The 20,465-nt window shown below is 36.9% G+C and overlaps 1 protein-coding gene across 4 annotated transcripts in view; it reads left to right on the forward strand.

Annotated features, from left to right (window-relative positions):
• Positions 1–20,465, forward strand: part of runx2b (RUNX family transcription factor 2b) — a 51,782-nt gene that overhangs the window by 17,122 nt on the left and 14,195 nt on the right. For 3 of the 4 annotated variants that reach the window (XM_081378208.1, XM_081378209.1, XM_081378211.1), the window contains exons 3-5: positions 1,242–1,504; positions 3,013–3,169; positions 5,849–5,953. In XM_081378208.1, coding sequence (XP_081234334.1) covers positions 1,242–1,504; positions 3,013–3,169; positions 5,849–5,953 — 525 coding nt within the window. The remainder of the gene's footprint in view (positions 1–1,241; positions 1,505–3,012; positions 3,170–5,848; positions 5,954–20,465) is intronic. The other variant, XM_081378210.1, reaches the window with a different exon arrangement.

Below are 20,465 nucleotides of genomic sequence, written 5' to 3' on the forward strand. Positions count from 1 at the left end.
TTAAAAAAAAAATGTAGTCAAGACATTAAATTATGTCCCTGTACAATAATCGACTTTATGTAGAAATGTTCACTTTATTAAGACACGTGACGGCAGACACTGATACTATAGATATAAAGGGGAAATCAGTACTTTCTGAATTCTAACCATAATTTAAAAATTTCCAATTGCCCTTTTTTCAGTGTCTAAAAAAAACACAACATACTCAATATAAGTCCATATTGTGAAGTTCTTTTTGTAATCACCATGTGTGGTTTAATTAATTTATGCATGCAAATTCCATTGCCATTTTGCATATAGAAAAAGGACCTAGCCTAAATTAATAATGCCCTTTCTGCGACTGGTTTCAAGGAAAACATAAAAATGATATGATATTTTCACAATGCAGTAATTGAATCTATTCAGGACCCACAGAGACGATTTCCATTCAGATATAAATGATAATAGCAATGCAGTTTTAAACTCTCACAGGCAGATGAGTCATAGACTAAAGATCTACATGATCAGTGTTGACTTCAGTTGAAATTTTATGATGTGATCGGGACATCACGTGTTTGATTGGCATCGCTTTAATGATTGCATGATGCTGGAACTATATGAACCACAAAAAAGAGAAATCCCTGTCTTCAAAGACCAACCACATTGGAAGCAACAAACATTTCGCCTCCTGAGCTCTTTTCATCCTTAAAGCTTAATTTGATCATTCGCTCTCCAGGGAGCGCTATTAGAGAGAACTTCACTGATCCTACACAGCAGAGACAAAACATCGCCTTATATTTATTATTATCTAACAGATATTGTTAATATGCAATGAAATCCGACTGTCTGTACTGTACTGTACTGTAGGTCTTTATACGCACTGAAAGCAATTGCGTGCCAGCGCGCTCTAGTGCCTCTGCTAACACGTTTTCTGATTAGTTTTTTCGACAATTTGTCTAATCTGCTGTGATAAGATTCATACAATCTTAAAACTTTTTCAAAGACCTGACCAAACCGTGCACATTCACCTTGTGGCGGCGAATTAAGCGCCTTTTAATACAGGAAACGTAGTTAATGACGACTGAGCGCAAAGCGCCAATTGAAGTCTGGTTGAGTGTGTGTGTAACCCGCAGCACTTCCCAAACTCATCAGACTGCAGCGCTGAGCGCACGGAGAGGGACTGACGGCGCTCCTCACACGCAACCAGAGGACATACGTTCGTTTTCGGCTAATTTCGACTGTTGTGATGCGCATTCCCGTAGATCCCAGCGTCGGCCGGAGGTTCAGTCCGCCGGTGTCGGTGAAGATGAATGATGTGAACCCGAGCGCAGGACAGCAGCAGCAGCAGCAGCAGCACCAGGACAGCGCGGTGGTGCCGAGACTCCGCGCGCAAGAGAACCGCTCCATGGCCGAGATCATCGCCGACCACCCCGCGGAACTGGTCCGGACCGACAGTCCAAACTTTCTCTGCTCTGTCTTGCCTTCTCATTGGAGGTGTAATAAAACCCTACCGGTTGCGTTTAAGGTAAGAACTTGGAATCTTGGAAAATGCATAAATAGTAATTTATTAGAATGACATGTTATAACTGTGTAACATGGACACTGGATGTAATGTAAAGTGTTTGGACGATTGTCGTGTTAGTTTTTAGGTCTGCATAACTTTGTCAAGTGAAAATTGAAGCTTGTGCATGTCACATTTTCTGTGCAGTTTTAACTCTTCTGACTGCACTGGGAAATAAGAACATAATTACAGTAATTTGATGTCTTAATTTAATAAAACTTATTTAAACAGCATGCTAATTCATAATATAGCAAAATATTTTAAGATTTTAAAAGTGTAGATTTTAGATTTTAAGTGTAGCATGTGCTAGAGATCGAGATTACTTGTATATTTTTATTTTAATAGTTAATATTTATAATAATTATTTCTTTGCTGTCCCTAATGACCCATCAGCTTAAATTTCTACAAAAAAATGCTTCATATAATTGTATTAATTTCAGTCAGTTTTGCTGAATGTGTCTATTTTGTCAATTTGCACAGATAGTTACTGTGTCAGTAGTCTGAATCATGCCTTTGTACTATTTATACTCTAGTAAGAGTGTGTGAACAGCAATTTTCTCCCTTAATGACAAAATAGACTTTACTGGAACAAAGCTTCATTTAATAAGAAATAATGACATTGCTCTGGCATTATTCACTGTTTGATGTGTAATTCTGGCCTGTGGCAGAATCATTCCTCTTGGCTCGTGTTTATAGTCAGGCCTGTGCAGGTGTGGTTTGCTATTAGGGAATTGCCAGATTAGTAGCTAGATTAGTAATGATGAAATAGAATTCCAAGATCATATGCAAATATATCGCTTTAGGTGCAATCATGTAGTCACTGAACTAATAAATGCCGCCTGATGTAAACTACATTTTAAAATGTTTATTAACGATGATGATAGATTGTCACACGAGCGCAACGTAGACATGCAACAAATTATTTAATAAATCATATTTATTATTTTATGCCAGCTGCTTTTTAGACAGCTTCAATCGTGCATTAAAAATGAAAATACTGTAATTACTTACTCACCCTCAAGTTGTTCCAAACCTGTATGAGTTTCTTTCTTCTGTTGAACACACAAGAAGATATTTTTTTGGTAGCCAAACAGTTGACGGCACCCATTGACTTCCAAAGTAGGAAGAAAATACTATGGAAGTAAATGGGGACCAAAAACTGTCTGGTTACCAACATTCTTTAAAATATCTTCTTTTGTGTTCAACAGACAAAAAGAAACTCATACAGGGTGAATTTTGGTTGAACTATCCCTTTAAAACTTGAATTCATAATTATTTTTAAACAATAATGATTATTTTCTTTTCATGTTAAATCTGCATAAATACGTGCATATGTTCATTTGTTTGCATGAAATCCTGCTGTTAAATAATAATCAGAATCAGAGGAGCTTTCTGAAGAAGCTGCTGAACAGAACATCTTGCATCTGCGCACATGCACTGTTTGAACCGTTGCATCTTGGTTCTGTCCGCAGGTGGTGGCCCTGGGAGAGGTGGCTGATGGGACGGTGGTCACAGTGATGGCTGGGAATGATGAGAATTATTCAGCTGAGCTCAGGAATGCCTCAGGAGTTATGAAAAACCAGGTGGCCCGCTTCAACGACCTGCGCTTTGTGGGCCGAAGCGGAAGAGGTCAGTCCACTTTTTGAGAAATGTTTAGATGGTTTTCGGATTGTTGAAATTATTAAAATCCCTTATCATGCAGGTTTACATTGGGAATGTATTCATATCCAGGGTGGTTTGCATTTGTGCAGAAAATCAAAAATGAAAAAGAAATGAAAAGTTTGGCCACACCTTTTTTATTATTACCGCTTTCATGTATTACGGATCCCCTGAGGGGGACATGGTGATGGAAAAAAATAAAAGATGGAAAAATAATAAGACTCTTGCAAAATGTTTGTGTTCCCCCAAGAAACTTGTGTGTTCTTTGCGAGTGAACAGAAACATTTTGCGAGCGAACGCAAAGTTTCTCGGGGGAACACAAAACATTTGCCAGGGAATGCAAAAGCATTGCCAAATCATTTTTCCTGCCATCTCATACTGTAATTTTTTTCTTCACCATGTCCCTTTTGGGGGTCTGTAGAATATTGGTAGCTATCAAATCATGAAACAACCAAACATGAAAGTGCTAGAATCATGTATGGTAAACAAATCATCCTTTTAAACCGTATTAAAGATGCTCACATGGATATCGGACACTTGTTGAGGCTTTCCTTCACTATTTGCCCCATTTTTTCATTACATTTTTTTTTATTAAAATGCAGTCAAAGCACTCACCACGTTCTCCTAGCTAGCTAAGACCTATATATCAGTAAAATAATGCAAAAAAAGGTCTGCACTCTAAAAGTACTTTTATGAGTATCAAGCAGGAGATCAATTTAAAGATTAGTTAAAATGCACAATTACAGGACACAATTGATACGTAGGACCAATTTATATTTAGCTACAAATTTAATTGAAAGTATTAAACAATAACTTTTACATCATAAGGTTCTGAACATCATGAGAAACTTAATTTCAAGCTTGTCCAAACAATGCACTTTATACAAGTTTACTCCTGTTTACACAGGCTTACCATATTCCAGATTATATTATCACACCATGCGTTTTTCTATTAAGCTTAATCATTTTGTGCTTATCTACACTTGCACAATGTCATGTGGAGAAATCCTCCAGGGAGATTTGGTAACAGAGGCACGCGGTCAAACAGGGACACATGACATTCTTAGAATAATTATAGTCAGTCTGTGTACTGAGCTATCAGTTACGAGCCAACACCGTTGTGAAACCACATCACCACATTGGCGGTAAGAATGCACTCATTAAATTACAGGTCTGTGTGCGTTCTGCACTAAGGTTTCTCATGCCATCGACGGCAACTTAGGTGCCTGCGTAGCGGTCTTTTTTATGATTCTATAATGATAAAATAATGATTCTTAAAAAAGCCTATCATTTTCTCCATTGGGAAATAACGGTAATTTATTAACCTTTAAAGATAGCATTACCGTGAGCTATGAGGTTGTTAATCAATAGTATTTGTTTCTATTGAAGCCGTCAGCCTGCCTTATTTCAGTTTTTTTTTTTTTACAATCATGGTGAAAACTACATTAGCCATGATGCTGTACAGAAAATTCCACCAATCAGAGAGTCGCCACAAGCAAAACTCGCCAAAAGAGCTCTTTAGCTCCGCCCACTCCCATGAAGCACTATGAATGACGTAACCTTGAGTCTGCATACTGCATATATGTAAATGCAACCTGTGCATTAAACTTCAAATATAATAATCAACATTTTTAAATGAGTAGTTTTATATTTTTTTATCGTTTTTTATTTTGATTATGCTGTTCACAATGCTTTTGTAGTTTTTTCATTCATTAAAGCCGTTAAGTTTAACAACCTTTGTATTTTTTCAAATATATTTTGCTTCAAAATCGAAATTTGCAATGATTCACCTCATAGCTGGCTGGCTTCTTTCTTGGCTTAAAACATTTTTGAAATCCATATGGGTGAAAAAAAAAAAAAAAAAAAGATAGCCACGCCCCCAAACTTACACCATTGGTTTAGTCAAATTGAAGTTCTATATTTAGACAGACTAACCTGCAAATAAACGTATTTATTGTTGTCTCTGCATGGGGGAAAGTGAAGAATTACACACTTCTCTAAATTCAGTTTAAAACTCGTACACTCCATAAAAAGATTAAATATAAATCTTTTGGTCCCTTGAAGCTTCACGATTTTTGACACGATTTTGGAGATTTATTTTATTTTATTTTTGATTTATTGGATTCCAGGGCACGATGACATATTGTATTCAAATAATTTGTACATTATGAGAGCCGTTTGGTCGTATTTAATTCTATTTTATGATCACGAGTCTTATGAATCCACTGTCAGCAGATCTGTGCTGCTGAGATTCCACGCGTCTTGCCAGCTGTTTCTCATCGTTGCCAAAGTATTCCACCCACTACTTCCTGTCTCCCCAGCAAACCAGGGGCATTCATGAGTAGGAACCATTGGAGCGTCATGTTAATCCCTCGTTCCCCCGTATTAAACCACCAGAGAGCACAAATTGTCTGGAAACAGTGTTTAGGGAAGTGAGCTGTCTAGATTGCCGATGCCACAGTTTAGCGTCGCGCAATTTCCCAGCAGCCCACTGTCCCGTTCATGTTCCGAGAGCAACAGGAAGCAGTACAAAATGATGCCGACGTCATTATTGCTCAAATCTTTAAATATCCCCGGATTATAAACTCAAGGAGCTCAGTCTTGCTTTGACGCTGAGTAAAGCCCTTCAATGTTTCTGTGTTTGCACAGGGAAGAGCTTCACCCTGACGATTACAGTATTCACAAACCCGCCGCAAGTGGCCACTTACCACAGAGCCATTAAGGTCACGGTGGACGGACCGCGGGAGCCCAGGAGTGAGTACACCTTATATTACATACGGCTGTGACTAACCACATCCACGAGGCCTGTCATCACGTCCACCTCTCTGTTGGGCCGCAATCGCACCTCATCAAAGGCTTGCGGTCATTCGTGCATGATTTATTTATTTTCTGATTTCTGCCTCAATCGGTTTGTCGTGAAATCATCGGCGAAGGAATTCTCTCAGGGCAGACAGATTGATGGCTTTAATTTTGCTTTGAACAGACTGGAGACTTGGTTTCAGGATTGCTATTACTATTGGGAAATACGTATTCAGTATATATATCCAATGAAGTCAGCATTAGTCATGGAAGGGATTGTGGTACTTTTTCATACTTTCTGTTTAACATACAAATATAGTTAGGAGTTTTTCAGTTTTATGTTTAAAAAGAAGTACCACAATCCCTTCCATGACTAATGCTGAATTCATTGGATATATATATACTATAATTTCTGAGAGAAATGGGATATTCAGTGGAATAATTGAATGCTTTTGCAAAGTTGTGAAACATCTTGAATGTGACGAGAGAGGAAAAACTTCACGTAGCATGTGCACTCCCAATTCATGAACGAATCACTAGATAGAATCGGTAACACTTTATTTTAAGGTGGCATAGTTACACGTTACTTACTATTAATAACAGTAAATTATGCATAATTACAAGCAACTAACCCAAAACCAAACTCTAACCCTATCCGCAGCTCCATAGTAAGTACATGTACAGTAGTTAATTAATATTACTCAGTACTTATTCGAGTTAGTACAGTGTACCTTAAATATCCCCTTAAAATCAAGTGTCACCCTGTGTCGAGAGCCATTACTGTGAAGAGTACTTTTAGAAAACAAAGTAACTTTGTAAGGTTATTGAAATCATGAAAATATTTAAAAATGAGACCACTGAAAAAAAGTTGTTTATATGACATGTTACATATAGATAAAGATATATATACACAACAGACATTTAGAGTTTTGTTGTGATCGTTTTAAAGTCAACGTGAATCAAAATTGGTATATTATATATATATATTTATATATTCAAATTACATTTATTATAAGACAGATATTAATATTCTTATTGTGAACAATTCATCAGTGCATGTTTTTCCAATTATCATTATTTTTTGGTCTGTGTCAAATATCTTCAAATATAAAAAAAAAATATATATACTGTATATACATATACTGTATATATATTTATATGTATGTATGTATATATATATTATACATATACATATATATGTGTGTATATATATGTGTGTGTGTGTGTGTGTGTGTGTGTGTGTGTGTGTGTGTATGTACATATATATATATTTAAACATTTTATTTCGTTATGAATGTTTAAATTACCTTTAAATATTATTTGAATAATATGTATATTATAAAATAATATTTATTATGATGAGTAATTAATAAATATTTGCTATGATTAATACATATTTTATTAAGTATTTTTTGGATGTTTTCTTTTTATTGTATAATTCTTTTTTCTCTCTCCAACATAAACTCCTGTGGGAAACACTGCAACGAATTTTGCACCAACAAAATAAACAGTTCATTTTGACTATAGAGAATTCGCACTTTTGCAAGTTTTTCTGGTAGCCGGCTGGTCCGTCAGTGTTATCTTAATCAGCTGTCTGTGTGAGCATTAGGTTAGTGTCTGCACAGAGGTTCTACCGCGGTAACATTGTGCTTGCATCAGCTTGTTTTAATGGCACTTATAAAACTGCGAGAAAAAAAATCTACTACATCTGTCAGTGCCAACTGGTCTGGCAAGCAGCTGTTTTACTTTATTATGAAAAATATATACTTTCGTCTTGGCTTAGAAATCAAGCCTATCACATCCCTAACAACATTTCTGCCTCTCTTTTTCTCTCTGACTTTCAGACTATTCTCAATGAACACATATGGTACTAGTATTTAGAGGCTGTATATGGTCTTGATTCTTCATTGTATTACAATGGCCTCTAGCAGCTACAGGCCTCGTCTTTGATGTTGAAGACTTCCTCTATTTCTGCCTTATCTATAAGCGAAGTTTTTGAAAGGCTTGCAGGCCGTGTTATTGTGCGTAGGAACAGATGAAAGGCTCTTTAACGGGTGGCTTTTTGTGTAGCGCTGATCTGATATTGGAAAGCTCCTGTCTCGGCTTACAATATGCTGTCAGATTGCGATTGAGAATACCACGTCTCTGATAGACCGAAAGATTTCACATTTCACAGTTTTAAAGTTTAGTGCATATGTTGCACAGTATTTAAAGAAGTATGTGAAACAGTATGCAGTGTTAAAGGGATAGTTCACCCAAAAATGAAAATTCTGCCCTCATGTTGTGTCAAACCTGTATGAGTTTCTTTCTTCTGTTGAACACAAAAGAAGATGTTTAGAAGAATGTTGGTAACCAGAGAGCTGCCAGTAGCCATTGACTTCCATAATATTTTATATCTTGGCATGTTAAAAATTGTGGTCACCAGTTCATTCATCACACTAGAAATGGAAGTTAAAGTGCAATGCATTGTGGGATTCAGTAATAAATGCAGTGTGTTATTGTTGTATACTGAAATAGCATGCTAACATACTATTACTATTACTTTTGCTGCAGTATATAGTATGCATATTGTGCATAATATGCAGATTTTCTGTATGCATATAGAATACCTTGATAAATACATTTACCAGAACAGTAAATACTGTGTGCAATATTGTGTCCCAACTTGACCTTTCCTTTTCAGCCACAATTGTTAAAATAACTTTTTTTATATTATTATTATCAATATTGAAATGTTTTTTGTGGAAACCATTATACATTCCGGTCAGGATTCTTTGAAATAGAAAATGTATTTGAAATATAATTTTTTTGGTAATAATAGTCTTTACTGTCACTTTTGACCAATTTAATGTGTACCTGATGAAAAAAAAGTATTCTTTTTTTTTTTTTTTACTGGCCCTAAACTTTTGAACAGAAGTGTGTATATTTATTTATATTCTATATTTTAGGGGCTTTATATCAATAAATAGTCAGTTGGGTTTTTTAAAAAAAGTATTTGTCCTTTAATTTAATGTCAAATATCAATTTTATCAACTGATATAGTTATGCATTTTTAACTATTATTGAATGTATAATTGACAGCAACTGGTAACTGGACACCACTTGCCTGAATTGAACATGCAACGTGACGAGGTCATGTGACTAACACAGAGAGCTACAGTACATGTAACTTTTGCACTTCTTTTTCCCCAAAAATTGGGTAATATGCCGTATTTTTCTGAAGACAGTGGCAGGTAGTGAGGCAACAAGGCAAGTCCGAATCTAATGATCGTGTCACATCCTGTCTACTGAGAATCTTCCATCTGATGTATTTTTGAAGGCAGCATAGATGTATCCTTCACTGCCTTTGATATCCCACAATCCTGTGTGTCCCATTCCGTGACAGCTGAGCTAAAAAATAAATATGGTCGTCTGAAAATTGCATTTTTGACCTACTTTTTTAATGTCAATTATAGTGAGAAATTACTATAGTTTTGTGAGGAGCCTTCACGCGCAAACACTACGGCTGTGTTCGAAATCGCCCCCTATACCCTCATTCACTATTCCCTACATTTCTCCACTAATATAGTCCACTTGAAGAAGTGAATGAAAACGAGTGAGTGATTTCGGAAACTGACTGCGCCGGTATAGGCTGCCAATTTTGCATAGTTTGTGCTTACTGTTTAATAATCTTTTAAAACTTAGCAAATTACCATGAAAAGATGTATCTTGATCTCTGTCATGGAAACTAGCATGCATAAACCTTAATTAAACAATCTTATAATCTAGTAAAAAGGAATTTATGCCTGTATGATATTACACTATAGCCACATTGGACAAACGGTTCGGAAAATGGATGGATGGATGATTCAGCTGCGGCGCCATCTTCTGGTGAGACGCGGGAATTCATTCAACAGTGCATTATGGGTATTCTCAAGCTGTTGAGCATACATTTGTTGTACACTTGTTATTGCGGTGCATTGTGGGATTGAATGAGTGCACTCGATAACGTCCACTATGGTTTCGGACACCACTACAAATGGCAAAGAGCCCTATTTAGGGGTATAGGGTGTGATTTCGGACACAGCCTACATGTCAAGTCATTGCCTGATAGGGCAGCGAGGCGTTTTCAGATGAGCTTTCAGACGCAGCATAGACACAGTTTAAATACCAAAGTATCAAAGTCTTGAAACATCTACTGTACAAGAACTTTGCTGGTGTTTGGAAATATTCTAAACACTTACTACTATTAAAAGAGAGAGCAGTCATGCAACACATACAGCTACGGCATCAATTAAGCAGAGACAAGGAAACACATGAACCCAGAAATAAATGCGCAGAGTATTGGTCAAACATGACCTGCGCTCTGAACGTGTGCAGATGTCCATGCGTTCGCTATGAGACTAATCACAAATGCCCTCTTAATAATTTCACATTTCGCACTGATTTTATCGAAGAACGCCTCATTTACAATTCTGCCTCATTAAACCTCAAATTGGCGTTAATGAGCAGGTAATTTGGGAAGAGGCCCGTCTCGAACGTTCAGACAATGCCTACAGTGTGCTGTCAGATGGAACATCTCTATGTGTTTATATTTTCTGAGAATCATAGAAATAACTGTAACATGTTTTTGTACATCAAATTATTATTATTTCAGTCCAAATATCCTCATTATGTCCAGTACAGGTGGCTGTAATGCTCGTTAGGGTCGTGTTTTTCCTCGTCCACCACACAGGCCTCATTCTGAGGCTGATATCCAGTACAGGAAGCGTATTAATGTGTTTGTGTATTTAATAGATCCTGATGGGTGCCATATGAACTGTGAATCAATAGGGCCAGGAAAGCGCTAGACAACGAGAGCGTTGAGTATTTCTCTGTGACAGACGTCTCTCAGTGAGTTTGCTTCTTGATTGGCTCACACATGGGGTTTTCTCTTAGCCAGAAGTGCTCAGCTCAAGTCCATACACCTGTTTTTTATTGCAGTTGTATCATAACAGTGCATGCTGTCCTAACATTTGAATTGAATTATGGAGAGAGTGTTGTTTGTTATTTTAAAGGTTATTGAAGGAATGAGAGTCATGGATATGTCATAGCTGCTAAATGGCTGCCGTTCTATCGTTTTTAAGTTGCAAGGTCAATGTTTCTTAATGTATTAATTTGCTGGACACCTTTGCACTTTATATCTTCCAATAAAAATAACTCATAACTCATAAAAAGTAATATATATATATATATATGTATATATATACACTACTGTTCAAAAGTTTAGGGTTGGTAAAACATTTTTTTCATGATTTTTGATGCTCACCAAGGCTACGTTTGCTGGATTAAAAATACAGTAAAAACAGTAACAGTAATATTGTGAAATATTATTAGAATTGAAATAACTGTTTTCTATTTAAAAATATTTTAAAATGTAATGTATTCCTGTGATGCAAAGCTGGGTTTTCAGCATCATTACTCCAGTCTTCGGTGTCACATGATCCTTCAGAAATCATTCTAATATGATGATTTGATGCTCAAGAAACATTTCTGATTATTATCAGTTGAAATCACTGGAATTTTTCAGGAATTTCTGATGAATAGAGAGTTCAAAAGAACAGCATTTATTTGAAAAATATTTTCTTAAAAGTCTGTCACTTTTGATCAATTTAATGTGTCCTTGCCAAATAAAAGTATTAATTTCTATGATTTTTAAAATATTTTTATGATATATGAAAAACATTTCATAAAAAAACAACCCCAATAAATAAGAAATGTACAGAAATGGTGTGATTTCAGAAGCACTTCAGCATGTGTGTTCCTCATACAGTTGACTCCAGGAAAAAGAGGGATCAAATTAAAAACAGATTTTATCGGTTCAAACTATGCCTTAATAATTCCAGTGTATGTTTGCAATGCATTGTGCTTTTCTATCTTTCGCTTTATGAAATGTCTGTCCCTTCGGAATCGTACCCATTATGTTGATATTGCGAGTTCCAGGCTTTAGAATAAAATTCCTTGTCCATTTTGTTTTTGGTTATTTGGTCCCCACCCCTTTTTTTTTTTTTTTTTTGAAAAGGCAGAAATTCAAGTTTTCTATGTTAGGGTTAAAGTAAGGATAGTGTATATAGTTTGTACAGTATAAAAATCATTATGTCTATGGAAAGTCCCTGTAAAACATGGACACCCAAAATGTGTGTGTGTTTTTCCTGGTAAACCCTACATTATGGGGACAAAATGTCGACAATATCCGAAATCCTTGTCCTTGTGGGGACATTTTTTGGTCCACATGAGGAAAACGGCTTATAAATAATACTAATTTATGTTTTTTGTGATGGGTAGGGTAGTGAAAGGGGATAGAATATACAGTTTGTACAGTATTCAAATCATTATGTCTATGGAAAGTCCCATAAAAAAAACATAAAAAAAAAAGAAATGTTAAATGTAAAAATGCAGAAAGTTTTCTGTGAGGGTTGTGTTTAGGGGTAGGGGTAGATGATAGAATACAAAGTTTGTACAGTATAAATATAATTATGTCTATGGAAAGTCCCCATACAACATGGAAACCCAACTTCTGTGTGTGTTTGGGGGGGTTGTGTGTCTAATAGCACTCATTAAGCGTCATTTGATCTAATAGTCGGGGTGGAGTTGGTTAAACTAACATACCTGCGCTGGGGGCCCAGTGTAATTATGGATTCAGTGTTAGACTGTCACTCTGTGTAACACCTATAGGAAGTGCTCTATGCATCTTTGTCTTTCCACAGCTCAATCACAGCAGTCAAACAGCACAACTGTTAGAAGTCACAGAGACCGCAAGTAAATCTGCTCAAAATCTCCTTTCAAGTGAATTTGCTTGAAGCTAAAATCCCAAATCTGACACGAGTCTCATTGTTTTGACAATCTCACACATCAGCAAGTTGAAAGGGGATAATAATTTATCCTTAGCAATAACAGCAGCTGATATTACAGTAAAAAAAAAAAAAAAGAGCCAGATTTGGCGCGTCGCGCGGCACTCCTTTCAAAACAGACCACACAAGACTGATAGACATTATTTAAGCTTACAATGAATGTAAAAAGAAGTTGGTTTCACTTAGCAGAGGCGTCACTTAGGGGCGAGTTAAGTTTACAATGGGAACTGCTCACATAAACCCAACCAAAACAAGAGAGGAGAAGAAGAGAAAACCAGAACCGCAGGCTCGATCCGTTCAGACTGTGTGTGAAGGTGCCAACCACCGAGGTTGTGTGTGTTTGCGTCTGGTTTGGATAGTTGCTGCGTATATCAGTGCTGCATCATTAGGAGTCGAGAAATACTGATGGCGCCCTGTTCCGAGTCACACTGCTTTCATATCCGCATGGAGGTGATGAAGAAGTGTGCCTGCGGTTTGAAAAGGGCTGAGGGCCCTGTGTGTGTGTGTGTGTGTGTGTCTGTACCCCTTCCCTGCTTGGCTTTCCTGCTAAATGCTGAAATGTAAAGACCACACAGACACCTGGCAACACTCCACAACAGCCTGGCTTTTTCCTCCCACTTTCCTTTTTCTCCTTCCCTTCTCTTTTTCTCTGATTTTCTTTTCCAGTTTATTCCGTTCTTCCGCTGAGTTTTTCAAAAACCCTGTTGATGACGGCCGGTGATGAATTTCCATAATTTCCGGGCCGCCCCAACTAGCGTATGTGCGTCGTCCGGGCGTCTATTCGATGCGAGATGTCCAAAACATTCCCTGTCGAACGTTTCAATGACGTTCAGCAGATGTTTTGGGGAAATTTGCAGTGGCCCCGCCCACAGGTAGTGATGTCATATATACGAATATTTGTTTTGGGAGAAGCGGCATCACCGACGGAGACAGATGGTGAAGGTGTTTTGGGTTATTTTAGCCTTCTCTCAAATACTAATTTTCTTTATTTTGACTTTTTTCATGCTGAAATATTTCACTTGACACAGACAACACGAGAGAGAAGCGATTCCACAGCAGAGGATTTATTATGAAAATCTGTTCTAAAATCTAAAATCCAATATTAGTTTTAATTTATTTATTTTTTTTCTAATTTCTAATCGTATATATATACCATGTCCTTGCCAGTTATGCCTACTACAATCTACACCACATGCGAAGAAACAAGCGTGGATGTCATTGACTAAAACAAGTTTTCTGTTAGGTTTGTAAGGCTAAGTTATATTGCTTCGGAATCTAATGTAGTATGAAATTATAGCTATGAGTAAAACATAAAATCAATTACACAATCAAATTAATACAGACTCATGGTAATTATAGCTAAAACCCTACCGACTACAATTACAGCATCTGGTGATCTATATAATACAATCTCAGTGCCTTATCACTAGGTGGCAATAGTGAAGCCTAAAAAGTGAGGAAAGTGTAGTAGAAGAAGAGCGGTACTAAGGTAACTAGGTTGCGCCCGAAATTGCATACTATCTTAAGTACTTATTTTGAATGAGCAATTACTTAACGACCGCTAAAAAAAGTATTTTCTATAGTATGAATGTGTGTAGTATGAATGTAATTCGGTCCTACCATGTGACCTACCAGCGTCAGTTGTGTTACTTCACTGCCATTCACAAATCCTCTCCCAGGGCCTCATGGGATAGTAAAGTGTCCATCGTACGCACACTTCAGGATCTCACCGAAAGTAGGTAGTCCGGGTGCTTTTTGCCTATACTCTTTTAGTAATGTGAATTCAGACATACCTCTTTTGTCACATACTGTTTAGTAGGGAAGTATGGGATTTCGGATGCAGCCGACATCGGCGATTCCAGAGGGAGGTGCTCGGATATTCGGACATTGAAGGTTTCATTGTGTGGTTTGTGGTACTGCTCAATTATTATCAGTTATTATTGATGCTCAATTATTAATAATGGTTCTTATTATTATCAATGTGGAAAACAGTTTTTGCTGTTTTTGTGGGAACTGATTTCTTTGATGAATAGAAAGTTCAATGAACAGCATTTAGAAATCTTAATTTTAACATTATAAAGTCTTTACTCTGTCCTTGCTAAATAAAAGTATTTTTTAAAAAAATCTTATTTACCCCAGACTTTTGAATGGTAGTGTATCATGGTTTCCAATAAAAAAAAGTATATATATATATATATAATTTATATTTAATTTAATTTTAATAAATTAAAATAAATAAAGTTATATATATTATATATTTATATTATTATAAAAATTGTAAAAAATTACTTTTACATTTTATTTATTTAGTAGACATTTGGTATTTTGATTGCATCTCCGTGCAATCACAGTTTAATTGACACTGACTGTGTCCTAAAATTCATCAGTTCCTGTGTCCATTGCTCATTACCATCGGAATACGTTATCGGATCATCAGTGTTTGTTTAGATTTCCTTGTCCAAACAGCCTTTCATGCTGTTCTTCGAGTAGTCCAAAAACCCTTGGATCATATATTTCACACTCATTTCGTTTTTTTCATCAATTGTTCTTGGATCAGTTGATGTGGCCTTACAGAGTCCCCTGTCATCAAAGGAAGCCTGAAAACAGGAATTACTCCATTATAATTCTCTTTGCTCTGTGATTCTCAACCTGAGATAAGATCTGTGTCAGCTGGAGACTGGGCCACATCCCACAGGGCCATTTAAACATCTGGAATGAATGTGTTAGCGCTTCCGCTCTGTGATTGGACAGGGAAGTGCTAGCTATCGAAAATCTCACTCCTCTGGCTGGGGGATGACAGGAATTTTTGGGACTTTCCCTCCAGCAGTGATTTCATCTGGTTTCCTGGCTCTCTTAAATACATCTCCTCATACAGATGATGTCCTTGTGCTCATTCCTTTACTCTATGTCACTAAGTTATTTTCTGGATCCTGAAAGTGTCATGAAGCCCCAATTTCAGCAGGGGTACGTTCTCAATACAATTTTGAAAAATGCTCCCAAAAAGTAGGCATGGAAGTATGTGTTCCAGCCACTAATTATCAAATTAAAACAACAACAAAACCACAAGAATACATGCATATCAATTAATATCTGTAAGTTTGTATTTTGCATTTGTATTCTTTGTTGCTTTTCTGGATCATTTTGACATTATTATACCATTGATTTAATTTACACTCACAAGTAGTGTAATACAATACAAGTCATTTTTTTTGCGGTTCTCTGTACCAATTTCGGTACCAGAGCAAAAACCGTTGACTTAAGAACTTATTTTTGTCCCATTTTGTCTCGTCCCTTTGTTATCACTGTCAATCATCTCAGTTTCCGATTCAATTGCGCATTTAAATACGGCTGTCACTTTTTCAGTGCTGTACTTAGCAGCATGAATAACTAAACTTGTTTTCAGATTGCAAGAGAAGAGCCTCCCTTTATCATCACCAAGGCTGTCAATCTCTAAAGCACAAGCTCACTGAATTCTGCTATCTTATGAAAACTCCTGTTATAAAAAAAGCTGTTTTAATTGTACAATGAATCTCTTACATTTTTTACACTGCTCACGTTAAACAAAACCAAACCTTGTGCGTTTTTAAGTGGATTCTAACAAATCACTTCTGACTAGCCTCTCTGATTGGTTCATGCACTCAACAGATTGACTACAATGCTCAACGCTTGTAAAAACATGCTGTAAATAGAAACCTTTGACGCTCAGAGAGCGTTCAAACAAACACGAACGAGAGCGTTTGAAAACAGCGTCTATCGGCAGGTACTGAATATACCGTCCGGTACTACTCGTACTGCAAAAATGCTGATCCTTTTTTTTAAATACCGGAATGTCTGACAACCCTCCTCACAAGTAATTTGTAATGTCGAGACTGCCGCAGTCAGAGGTGGACAAAGTACACACCCTCCTTACTTGAGTGAAAGTACAGATCCCACTAGTCAAATATTACTCCGTTACAAGTAAAAGTTGTAAAGAGTGATTTTTACTTAAGTAAAAGTACAGAAGTACTCGTTTTTAAAAGTACTTAAGTATCTAAAGTAAAAAGTAAATGTCAATGCATTGTTTTATTATTGTTGCATTGAATCTATGCCTGCCCTCATATCAATATCACATGTATTTCTAGAACACAGTTCCAGTCGTGGGATTGAATGTGAGATTGAATAAGTGCACTCAATAACGTCCACAATGGTTTCGGACACCCAAATGGCTGTTCCCTCAAATAGTGCCCTATTTAAAGCTTTTTGGCTTTTAGTTTGAATATGTTTGCCTTACTGTTATCTATAAGCTAGTGTGCTCCAAAACAATGACAAAATTCACATTTAGAAGACCAAACCCAATGTTGAAAATGAAAATCAGGTTGATGTCAAAATCCAACGTCAGACTGACGTTAATTTTCAACGTTGGACATACGTTGTATTGTGGTTGAAAATGAAAATCAGGTTGACGTCAGAAGCCAACATCAGTCGGGTTCTGACGTCAACCCGACTTTAATTTCCAACCAAATGCAACCCCTAAAACCAAAATCATCCCCTGACTGACGTTACTACTTTCTACTCAAGGACTTTGACAGAACTGTAGTGGAGTAAAAAGTACGATATTTATCTTTCAAATGTAGGGAAGTTAAAGTAAAAAGTTTCCAGTTAAATAATACTCAAGTAAAGTACAGATACTCAAAAAGTGTGCTTAAGTACAGTGCTCAAGTAAATGTACTTTGTTACTGTCCATCTCTGACCACAGTAGCGGTAGAAGCAAATTGTCTTCCATCATGCATAACTAATAATGTCTCAAAATCATGTTTTAATGCTTGATTTTTGTCATTTTTAAGCCTAACCATTATCTTTTATCATTCACATTTTTATTGATTTAGAAATAGAAAGAGGACAGGAATTGATGGGAAGAAGAGGAAGAAACAAAAGCAGGAAATGTTCCAAACACGACACAACATGCACTAGGCCAAACAAACAAGCTCCAGCCAACAATTTTATTTTTTAATTATATATTGTTATAGCTTTTCGCATAATTGTGAGGGAGAGACCATTATTTAGTTATGAATTATATTTTATCAGATGTTCTTCATTCAAAGCAGACTTCCAGTGTCAGCTACCCTGAGGCAACCTGTTGAGCTCAACAGTACAAAGGTGCTTGTGATCTCTCTAACACTCGTTCCTGGTTTTGTATTTTAGCCACACCATTGGGATTGAACCTAAATCCTTTGTGTTAGCAGCCCAGATTGTTAACCACTTGGCTGCCCCCACCCCCATGAGATACTTCTTGGGCGAGCAAATGTAACCAGATACATTATCCAAACTAAGGTGGCTACATATTCTCCAAGGACAGAATCAAAAACAAGCCACTTAACATTCCAGAACTCTTGCTGAAAATTCCCATTGTTTGCAAATCCAAATCCATCTCTGGTGTACCCATTACCTGTATGTGGTCTTATTGTAACTTCTGCTCTGGTGATTCTCAAAAATCTAAATATCACCCCTTGCAAATCTGTCTTCAGGGAGGCTTTAGCAGTACGGATGCACATTGAACACTCGAAATTTACTGGTGATCAGAGTCCGCTGTCTCTCCGAGCGCAGAACATTGTGTTTTACATCAATCTCTGTGAAATACAGCCGCACAAAGCACATCTTTGTCCATTTTATTTCCCCAGCAGGATTTATGTCAGGTCCACTGTCTGGATTCAGCTTGTCACAAAAAATTATAGCTGACAAATTGGCTTTGTGTGAAAAGGTATGGTTTGCTCAAATGCTGCACTTCCTGGGAGGTTGAGTTATGCTAGCTTTTAGCTTTTACATGTGTCACATTGCTTGCGAGTTCAAAGGCGGAGTGCGATGCAACCATGTCCTGAAGTTACACTCAGAGTCAAGCTAATGATTTTTCCATTAGCTGTAATGTTTTCATTGAGGTGAAATACTTTATTATTGTGTCTCTATCGTTTTTTGTGCTTCTACTGAAGACACGCGTGAAATTAAAGATGAAGTGTGTAATTTCTGCACCATTTGGGGAACCAAATGGAAATAATGGATGAATGTTTTCAAACTGGTTTTTCAAACACTTTTTTGAGCTTTAGTCTGTAAAACACACTGCAAAAAAGGATGTTCTCTATTTTTGTGTTGTTTTATAGTACAAATATCTACACTGCAAAAATATGATTTTTCTCCCTCAGTATTTGTCTTGTTTTCTATTACAAATATCTAAATAATCTTAAAAATCTTTCCTGAAAATGTATACAAATTAAGTGAATTTATGAAAACTGTAAATAGGGTAAGACAAATAATCTTGTTTTCCCTTTGAATTAAATATATTTTTCTTACCCCACCGACAGATGGTTTTACTTGTTTTTATGCATGAACTCACTTAAAGGGATACTTCAGGATTTAGCATTAAGCTTTGTATTAGTAGAAAACCTGTAGTATTTTCGAATTACCATGCTTTCCACCCTCATATCCCCCTGAGACGAGAGATTTATGTATTTTTTGTCTGGAAAAAATCCTCCGATGACGCAAAAATCGTCATTTTGCGTCATCGGAGGATTTTCTGGCCAGAGGCTAAAGACTACAGCCAGTAGGAGGCGTTGTTCCGCATATTTTTTTAACCCGCCCATAGAGGGTGGGATCATCTCACTCACAGAATGTACACACAGTGTCAGCTTTGGAAGCTAAGCTAGCAGGCTCTTGTTCTGTGGAGAAAACTGAGTAGTAGGAGAAGGCTGAGTAGTAGGGGTCCTCTTTTTCCCGGACTTGTCCGGCGGGCGAGATCGTTCAAAATGTCCGGAATTCAGCTTTTGCTTTCTGCGGTCGCCATTCATTGTTTACATGCACACCTTTTGTTTCAATCTAACTGAATTCATTCTGATTGGTGAATCTAAATGTAAAGTTTACATGAACGCTAAACAAGTGATCGGTTGATGTGCGTTTTAACATTGCTAAGAAAATTCCCGCTCCTCCGTGAGAGATGCGAGACGGCGCATCTCAGTAATGACGCCACCGGCCTCGCGCCGTTCTCCCGCGGCCCTCAGCCTCGTCCTGCTCGCCACAGTAAACATGATGAATGGCGACTGTAGAACGCAAAAGCCGAATCCCGGACATTTTGGGCGATCTCGAAATCACGGGCAAACGCGTCACGGAGACTCACTAAGTTAGTAGCCTAACCTTCTTGTTGTTTTCAACTGCGCTCTCTAACCGGTAGGCGTGGCCTCCTAGGGCAGCGAAGCAAGTGCATTCTGGGAGTTGTTGTCTTTCATCCACATAAGCCAAAAATACATTTTCTGGCTTTTCTCAGGCTAGAAAGCTCCGAATTCAAAAATGTCTTCACATTTCTTCTACATAAATGACCTTTTTTAAATACACATTCATCTTTCCAGAGGTGAAGTATCCCTTTAAAGTCATTTTGCTCCTCAAGCAAATTTATCTTGATTTAAAAATGTTTACACTGTAAAAAAAAGTGCCTTCAATTTTTAAGTACAAACAACTTGGATGTTTAAGTCATTTCAACTTAAATTACATTAAACTGACTTAAAAAAATGAACCTTGTATAACTTGAAAATTGCTTAACTTATTTTGATGAGTTAAAGCAATGTAAAATCATGCTT

Source organism: Scardinius erythrophthalmus (genome assembly GCF_964197995.2).
Source record: "Scardinius erythrophthalmus genome assembly, chromosome: 11".
NCBI lineage: Eukaryota > Metazoa > Chordata > Actinopteri > Cypriniformes > Leuciscidae > Scardinius > Scardinius erythrophthalmus.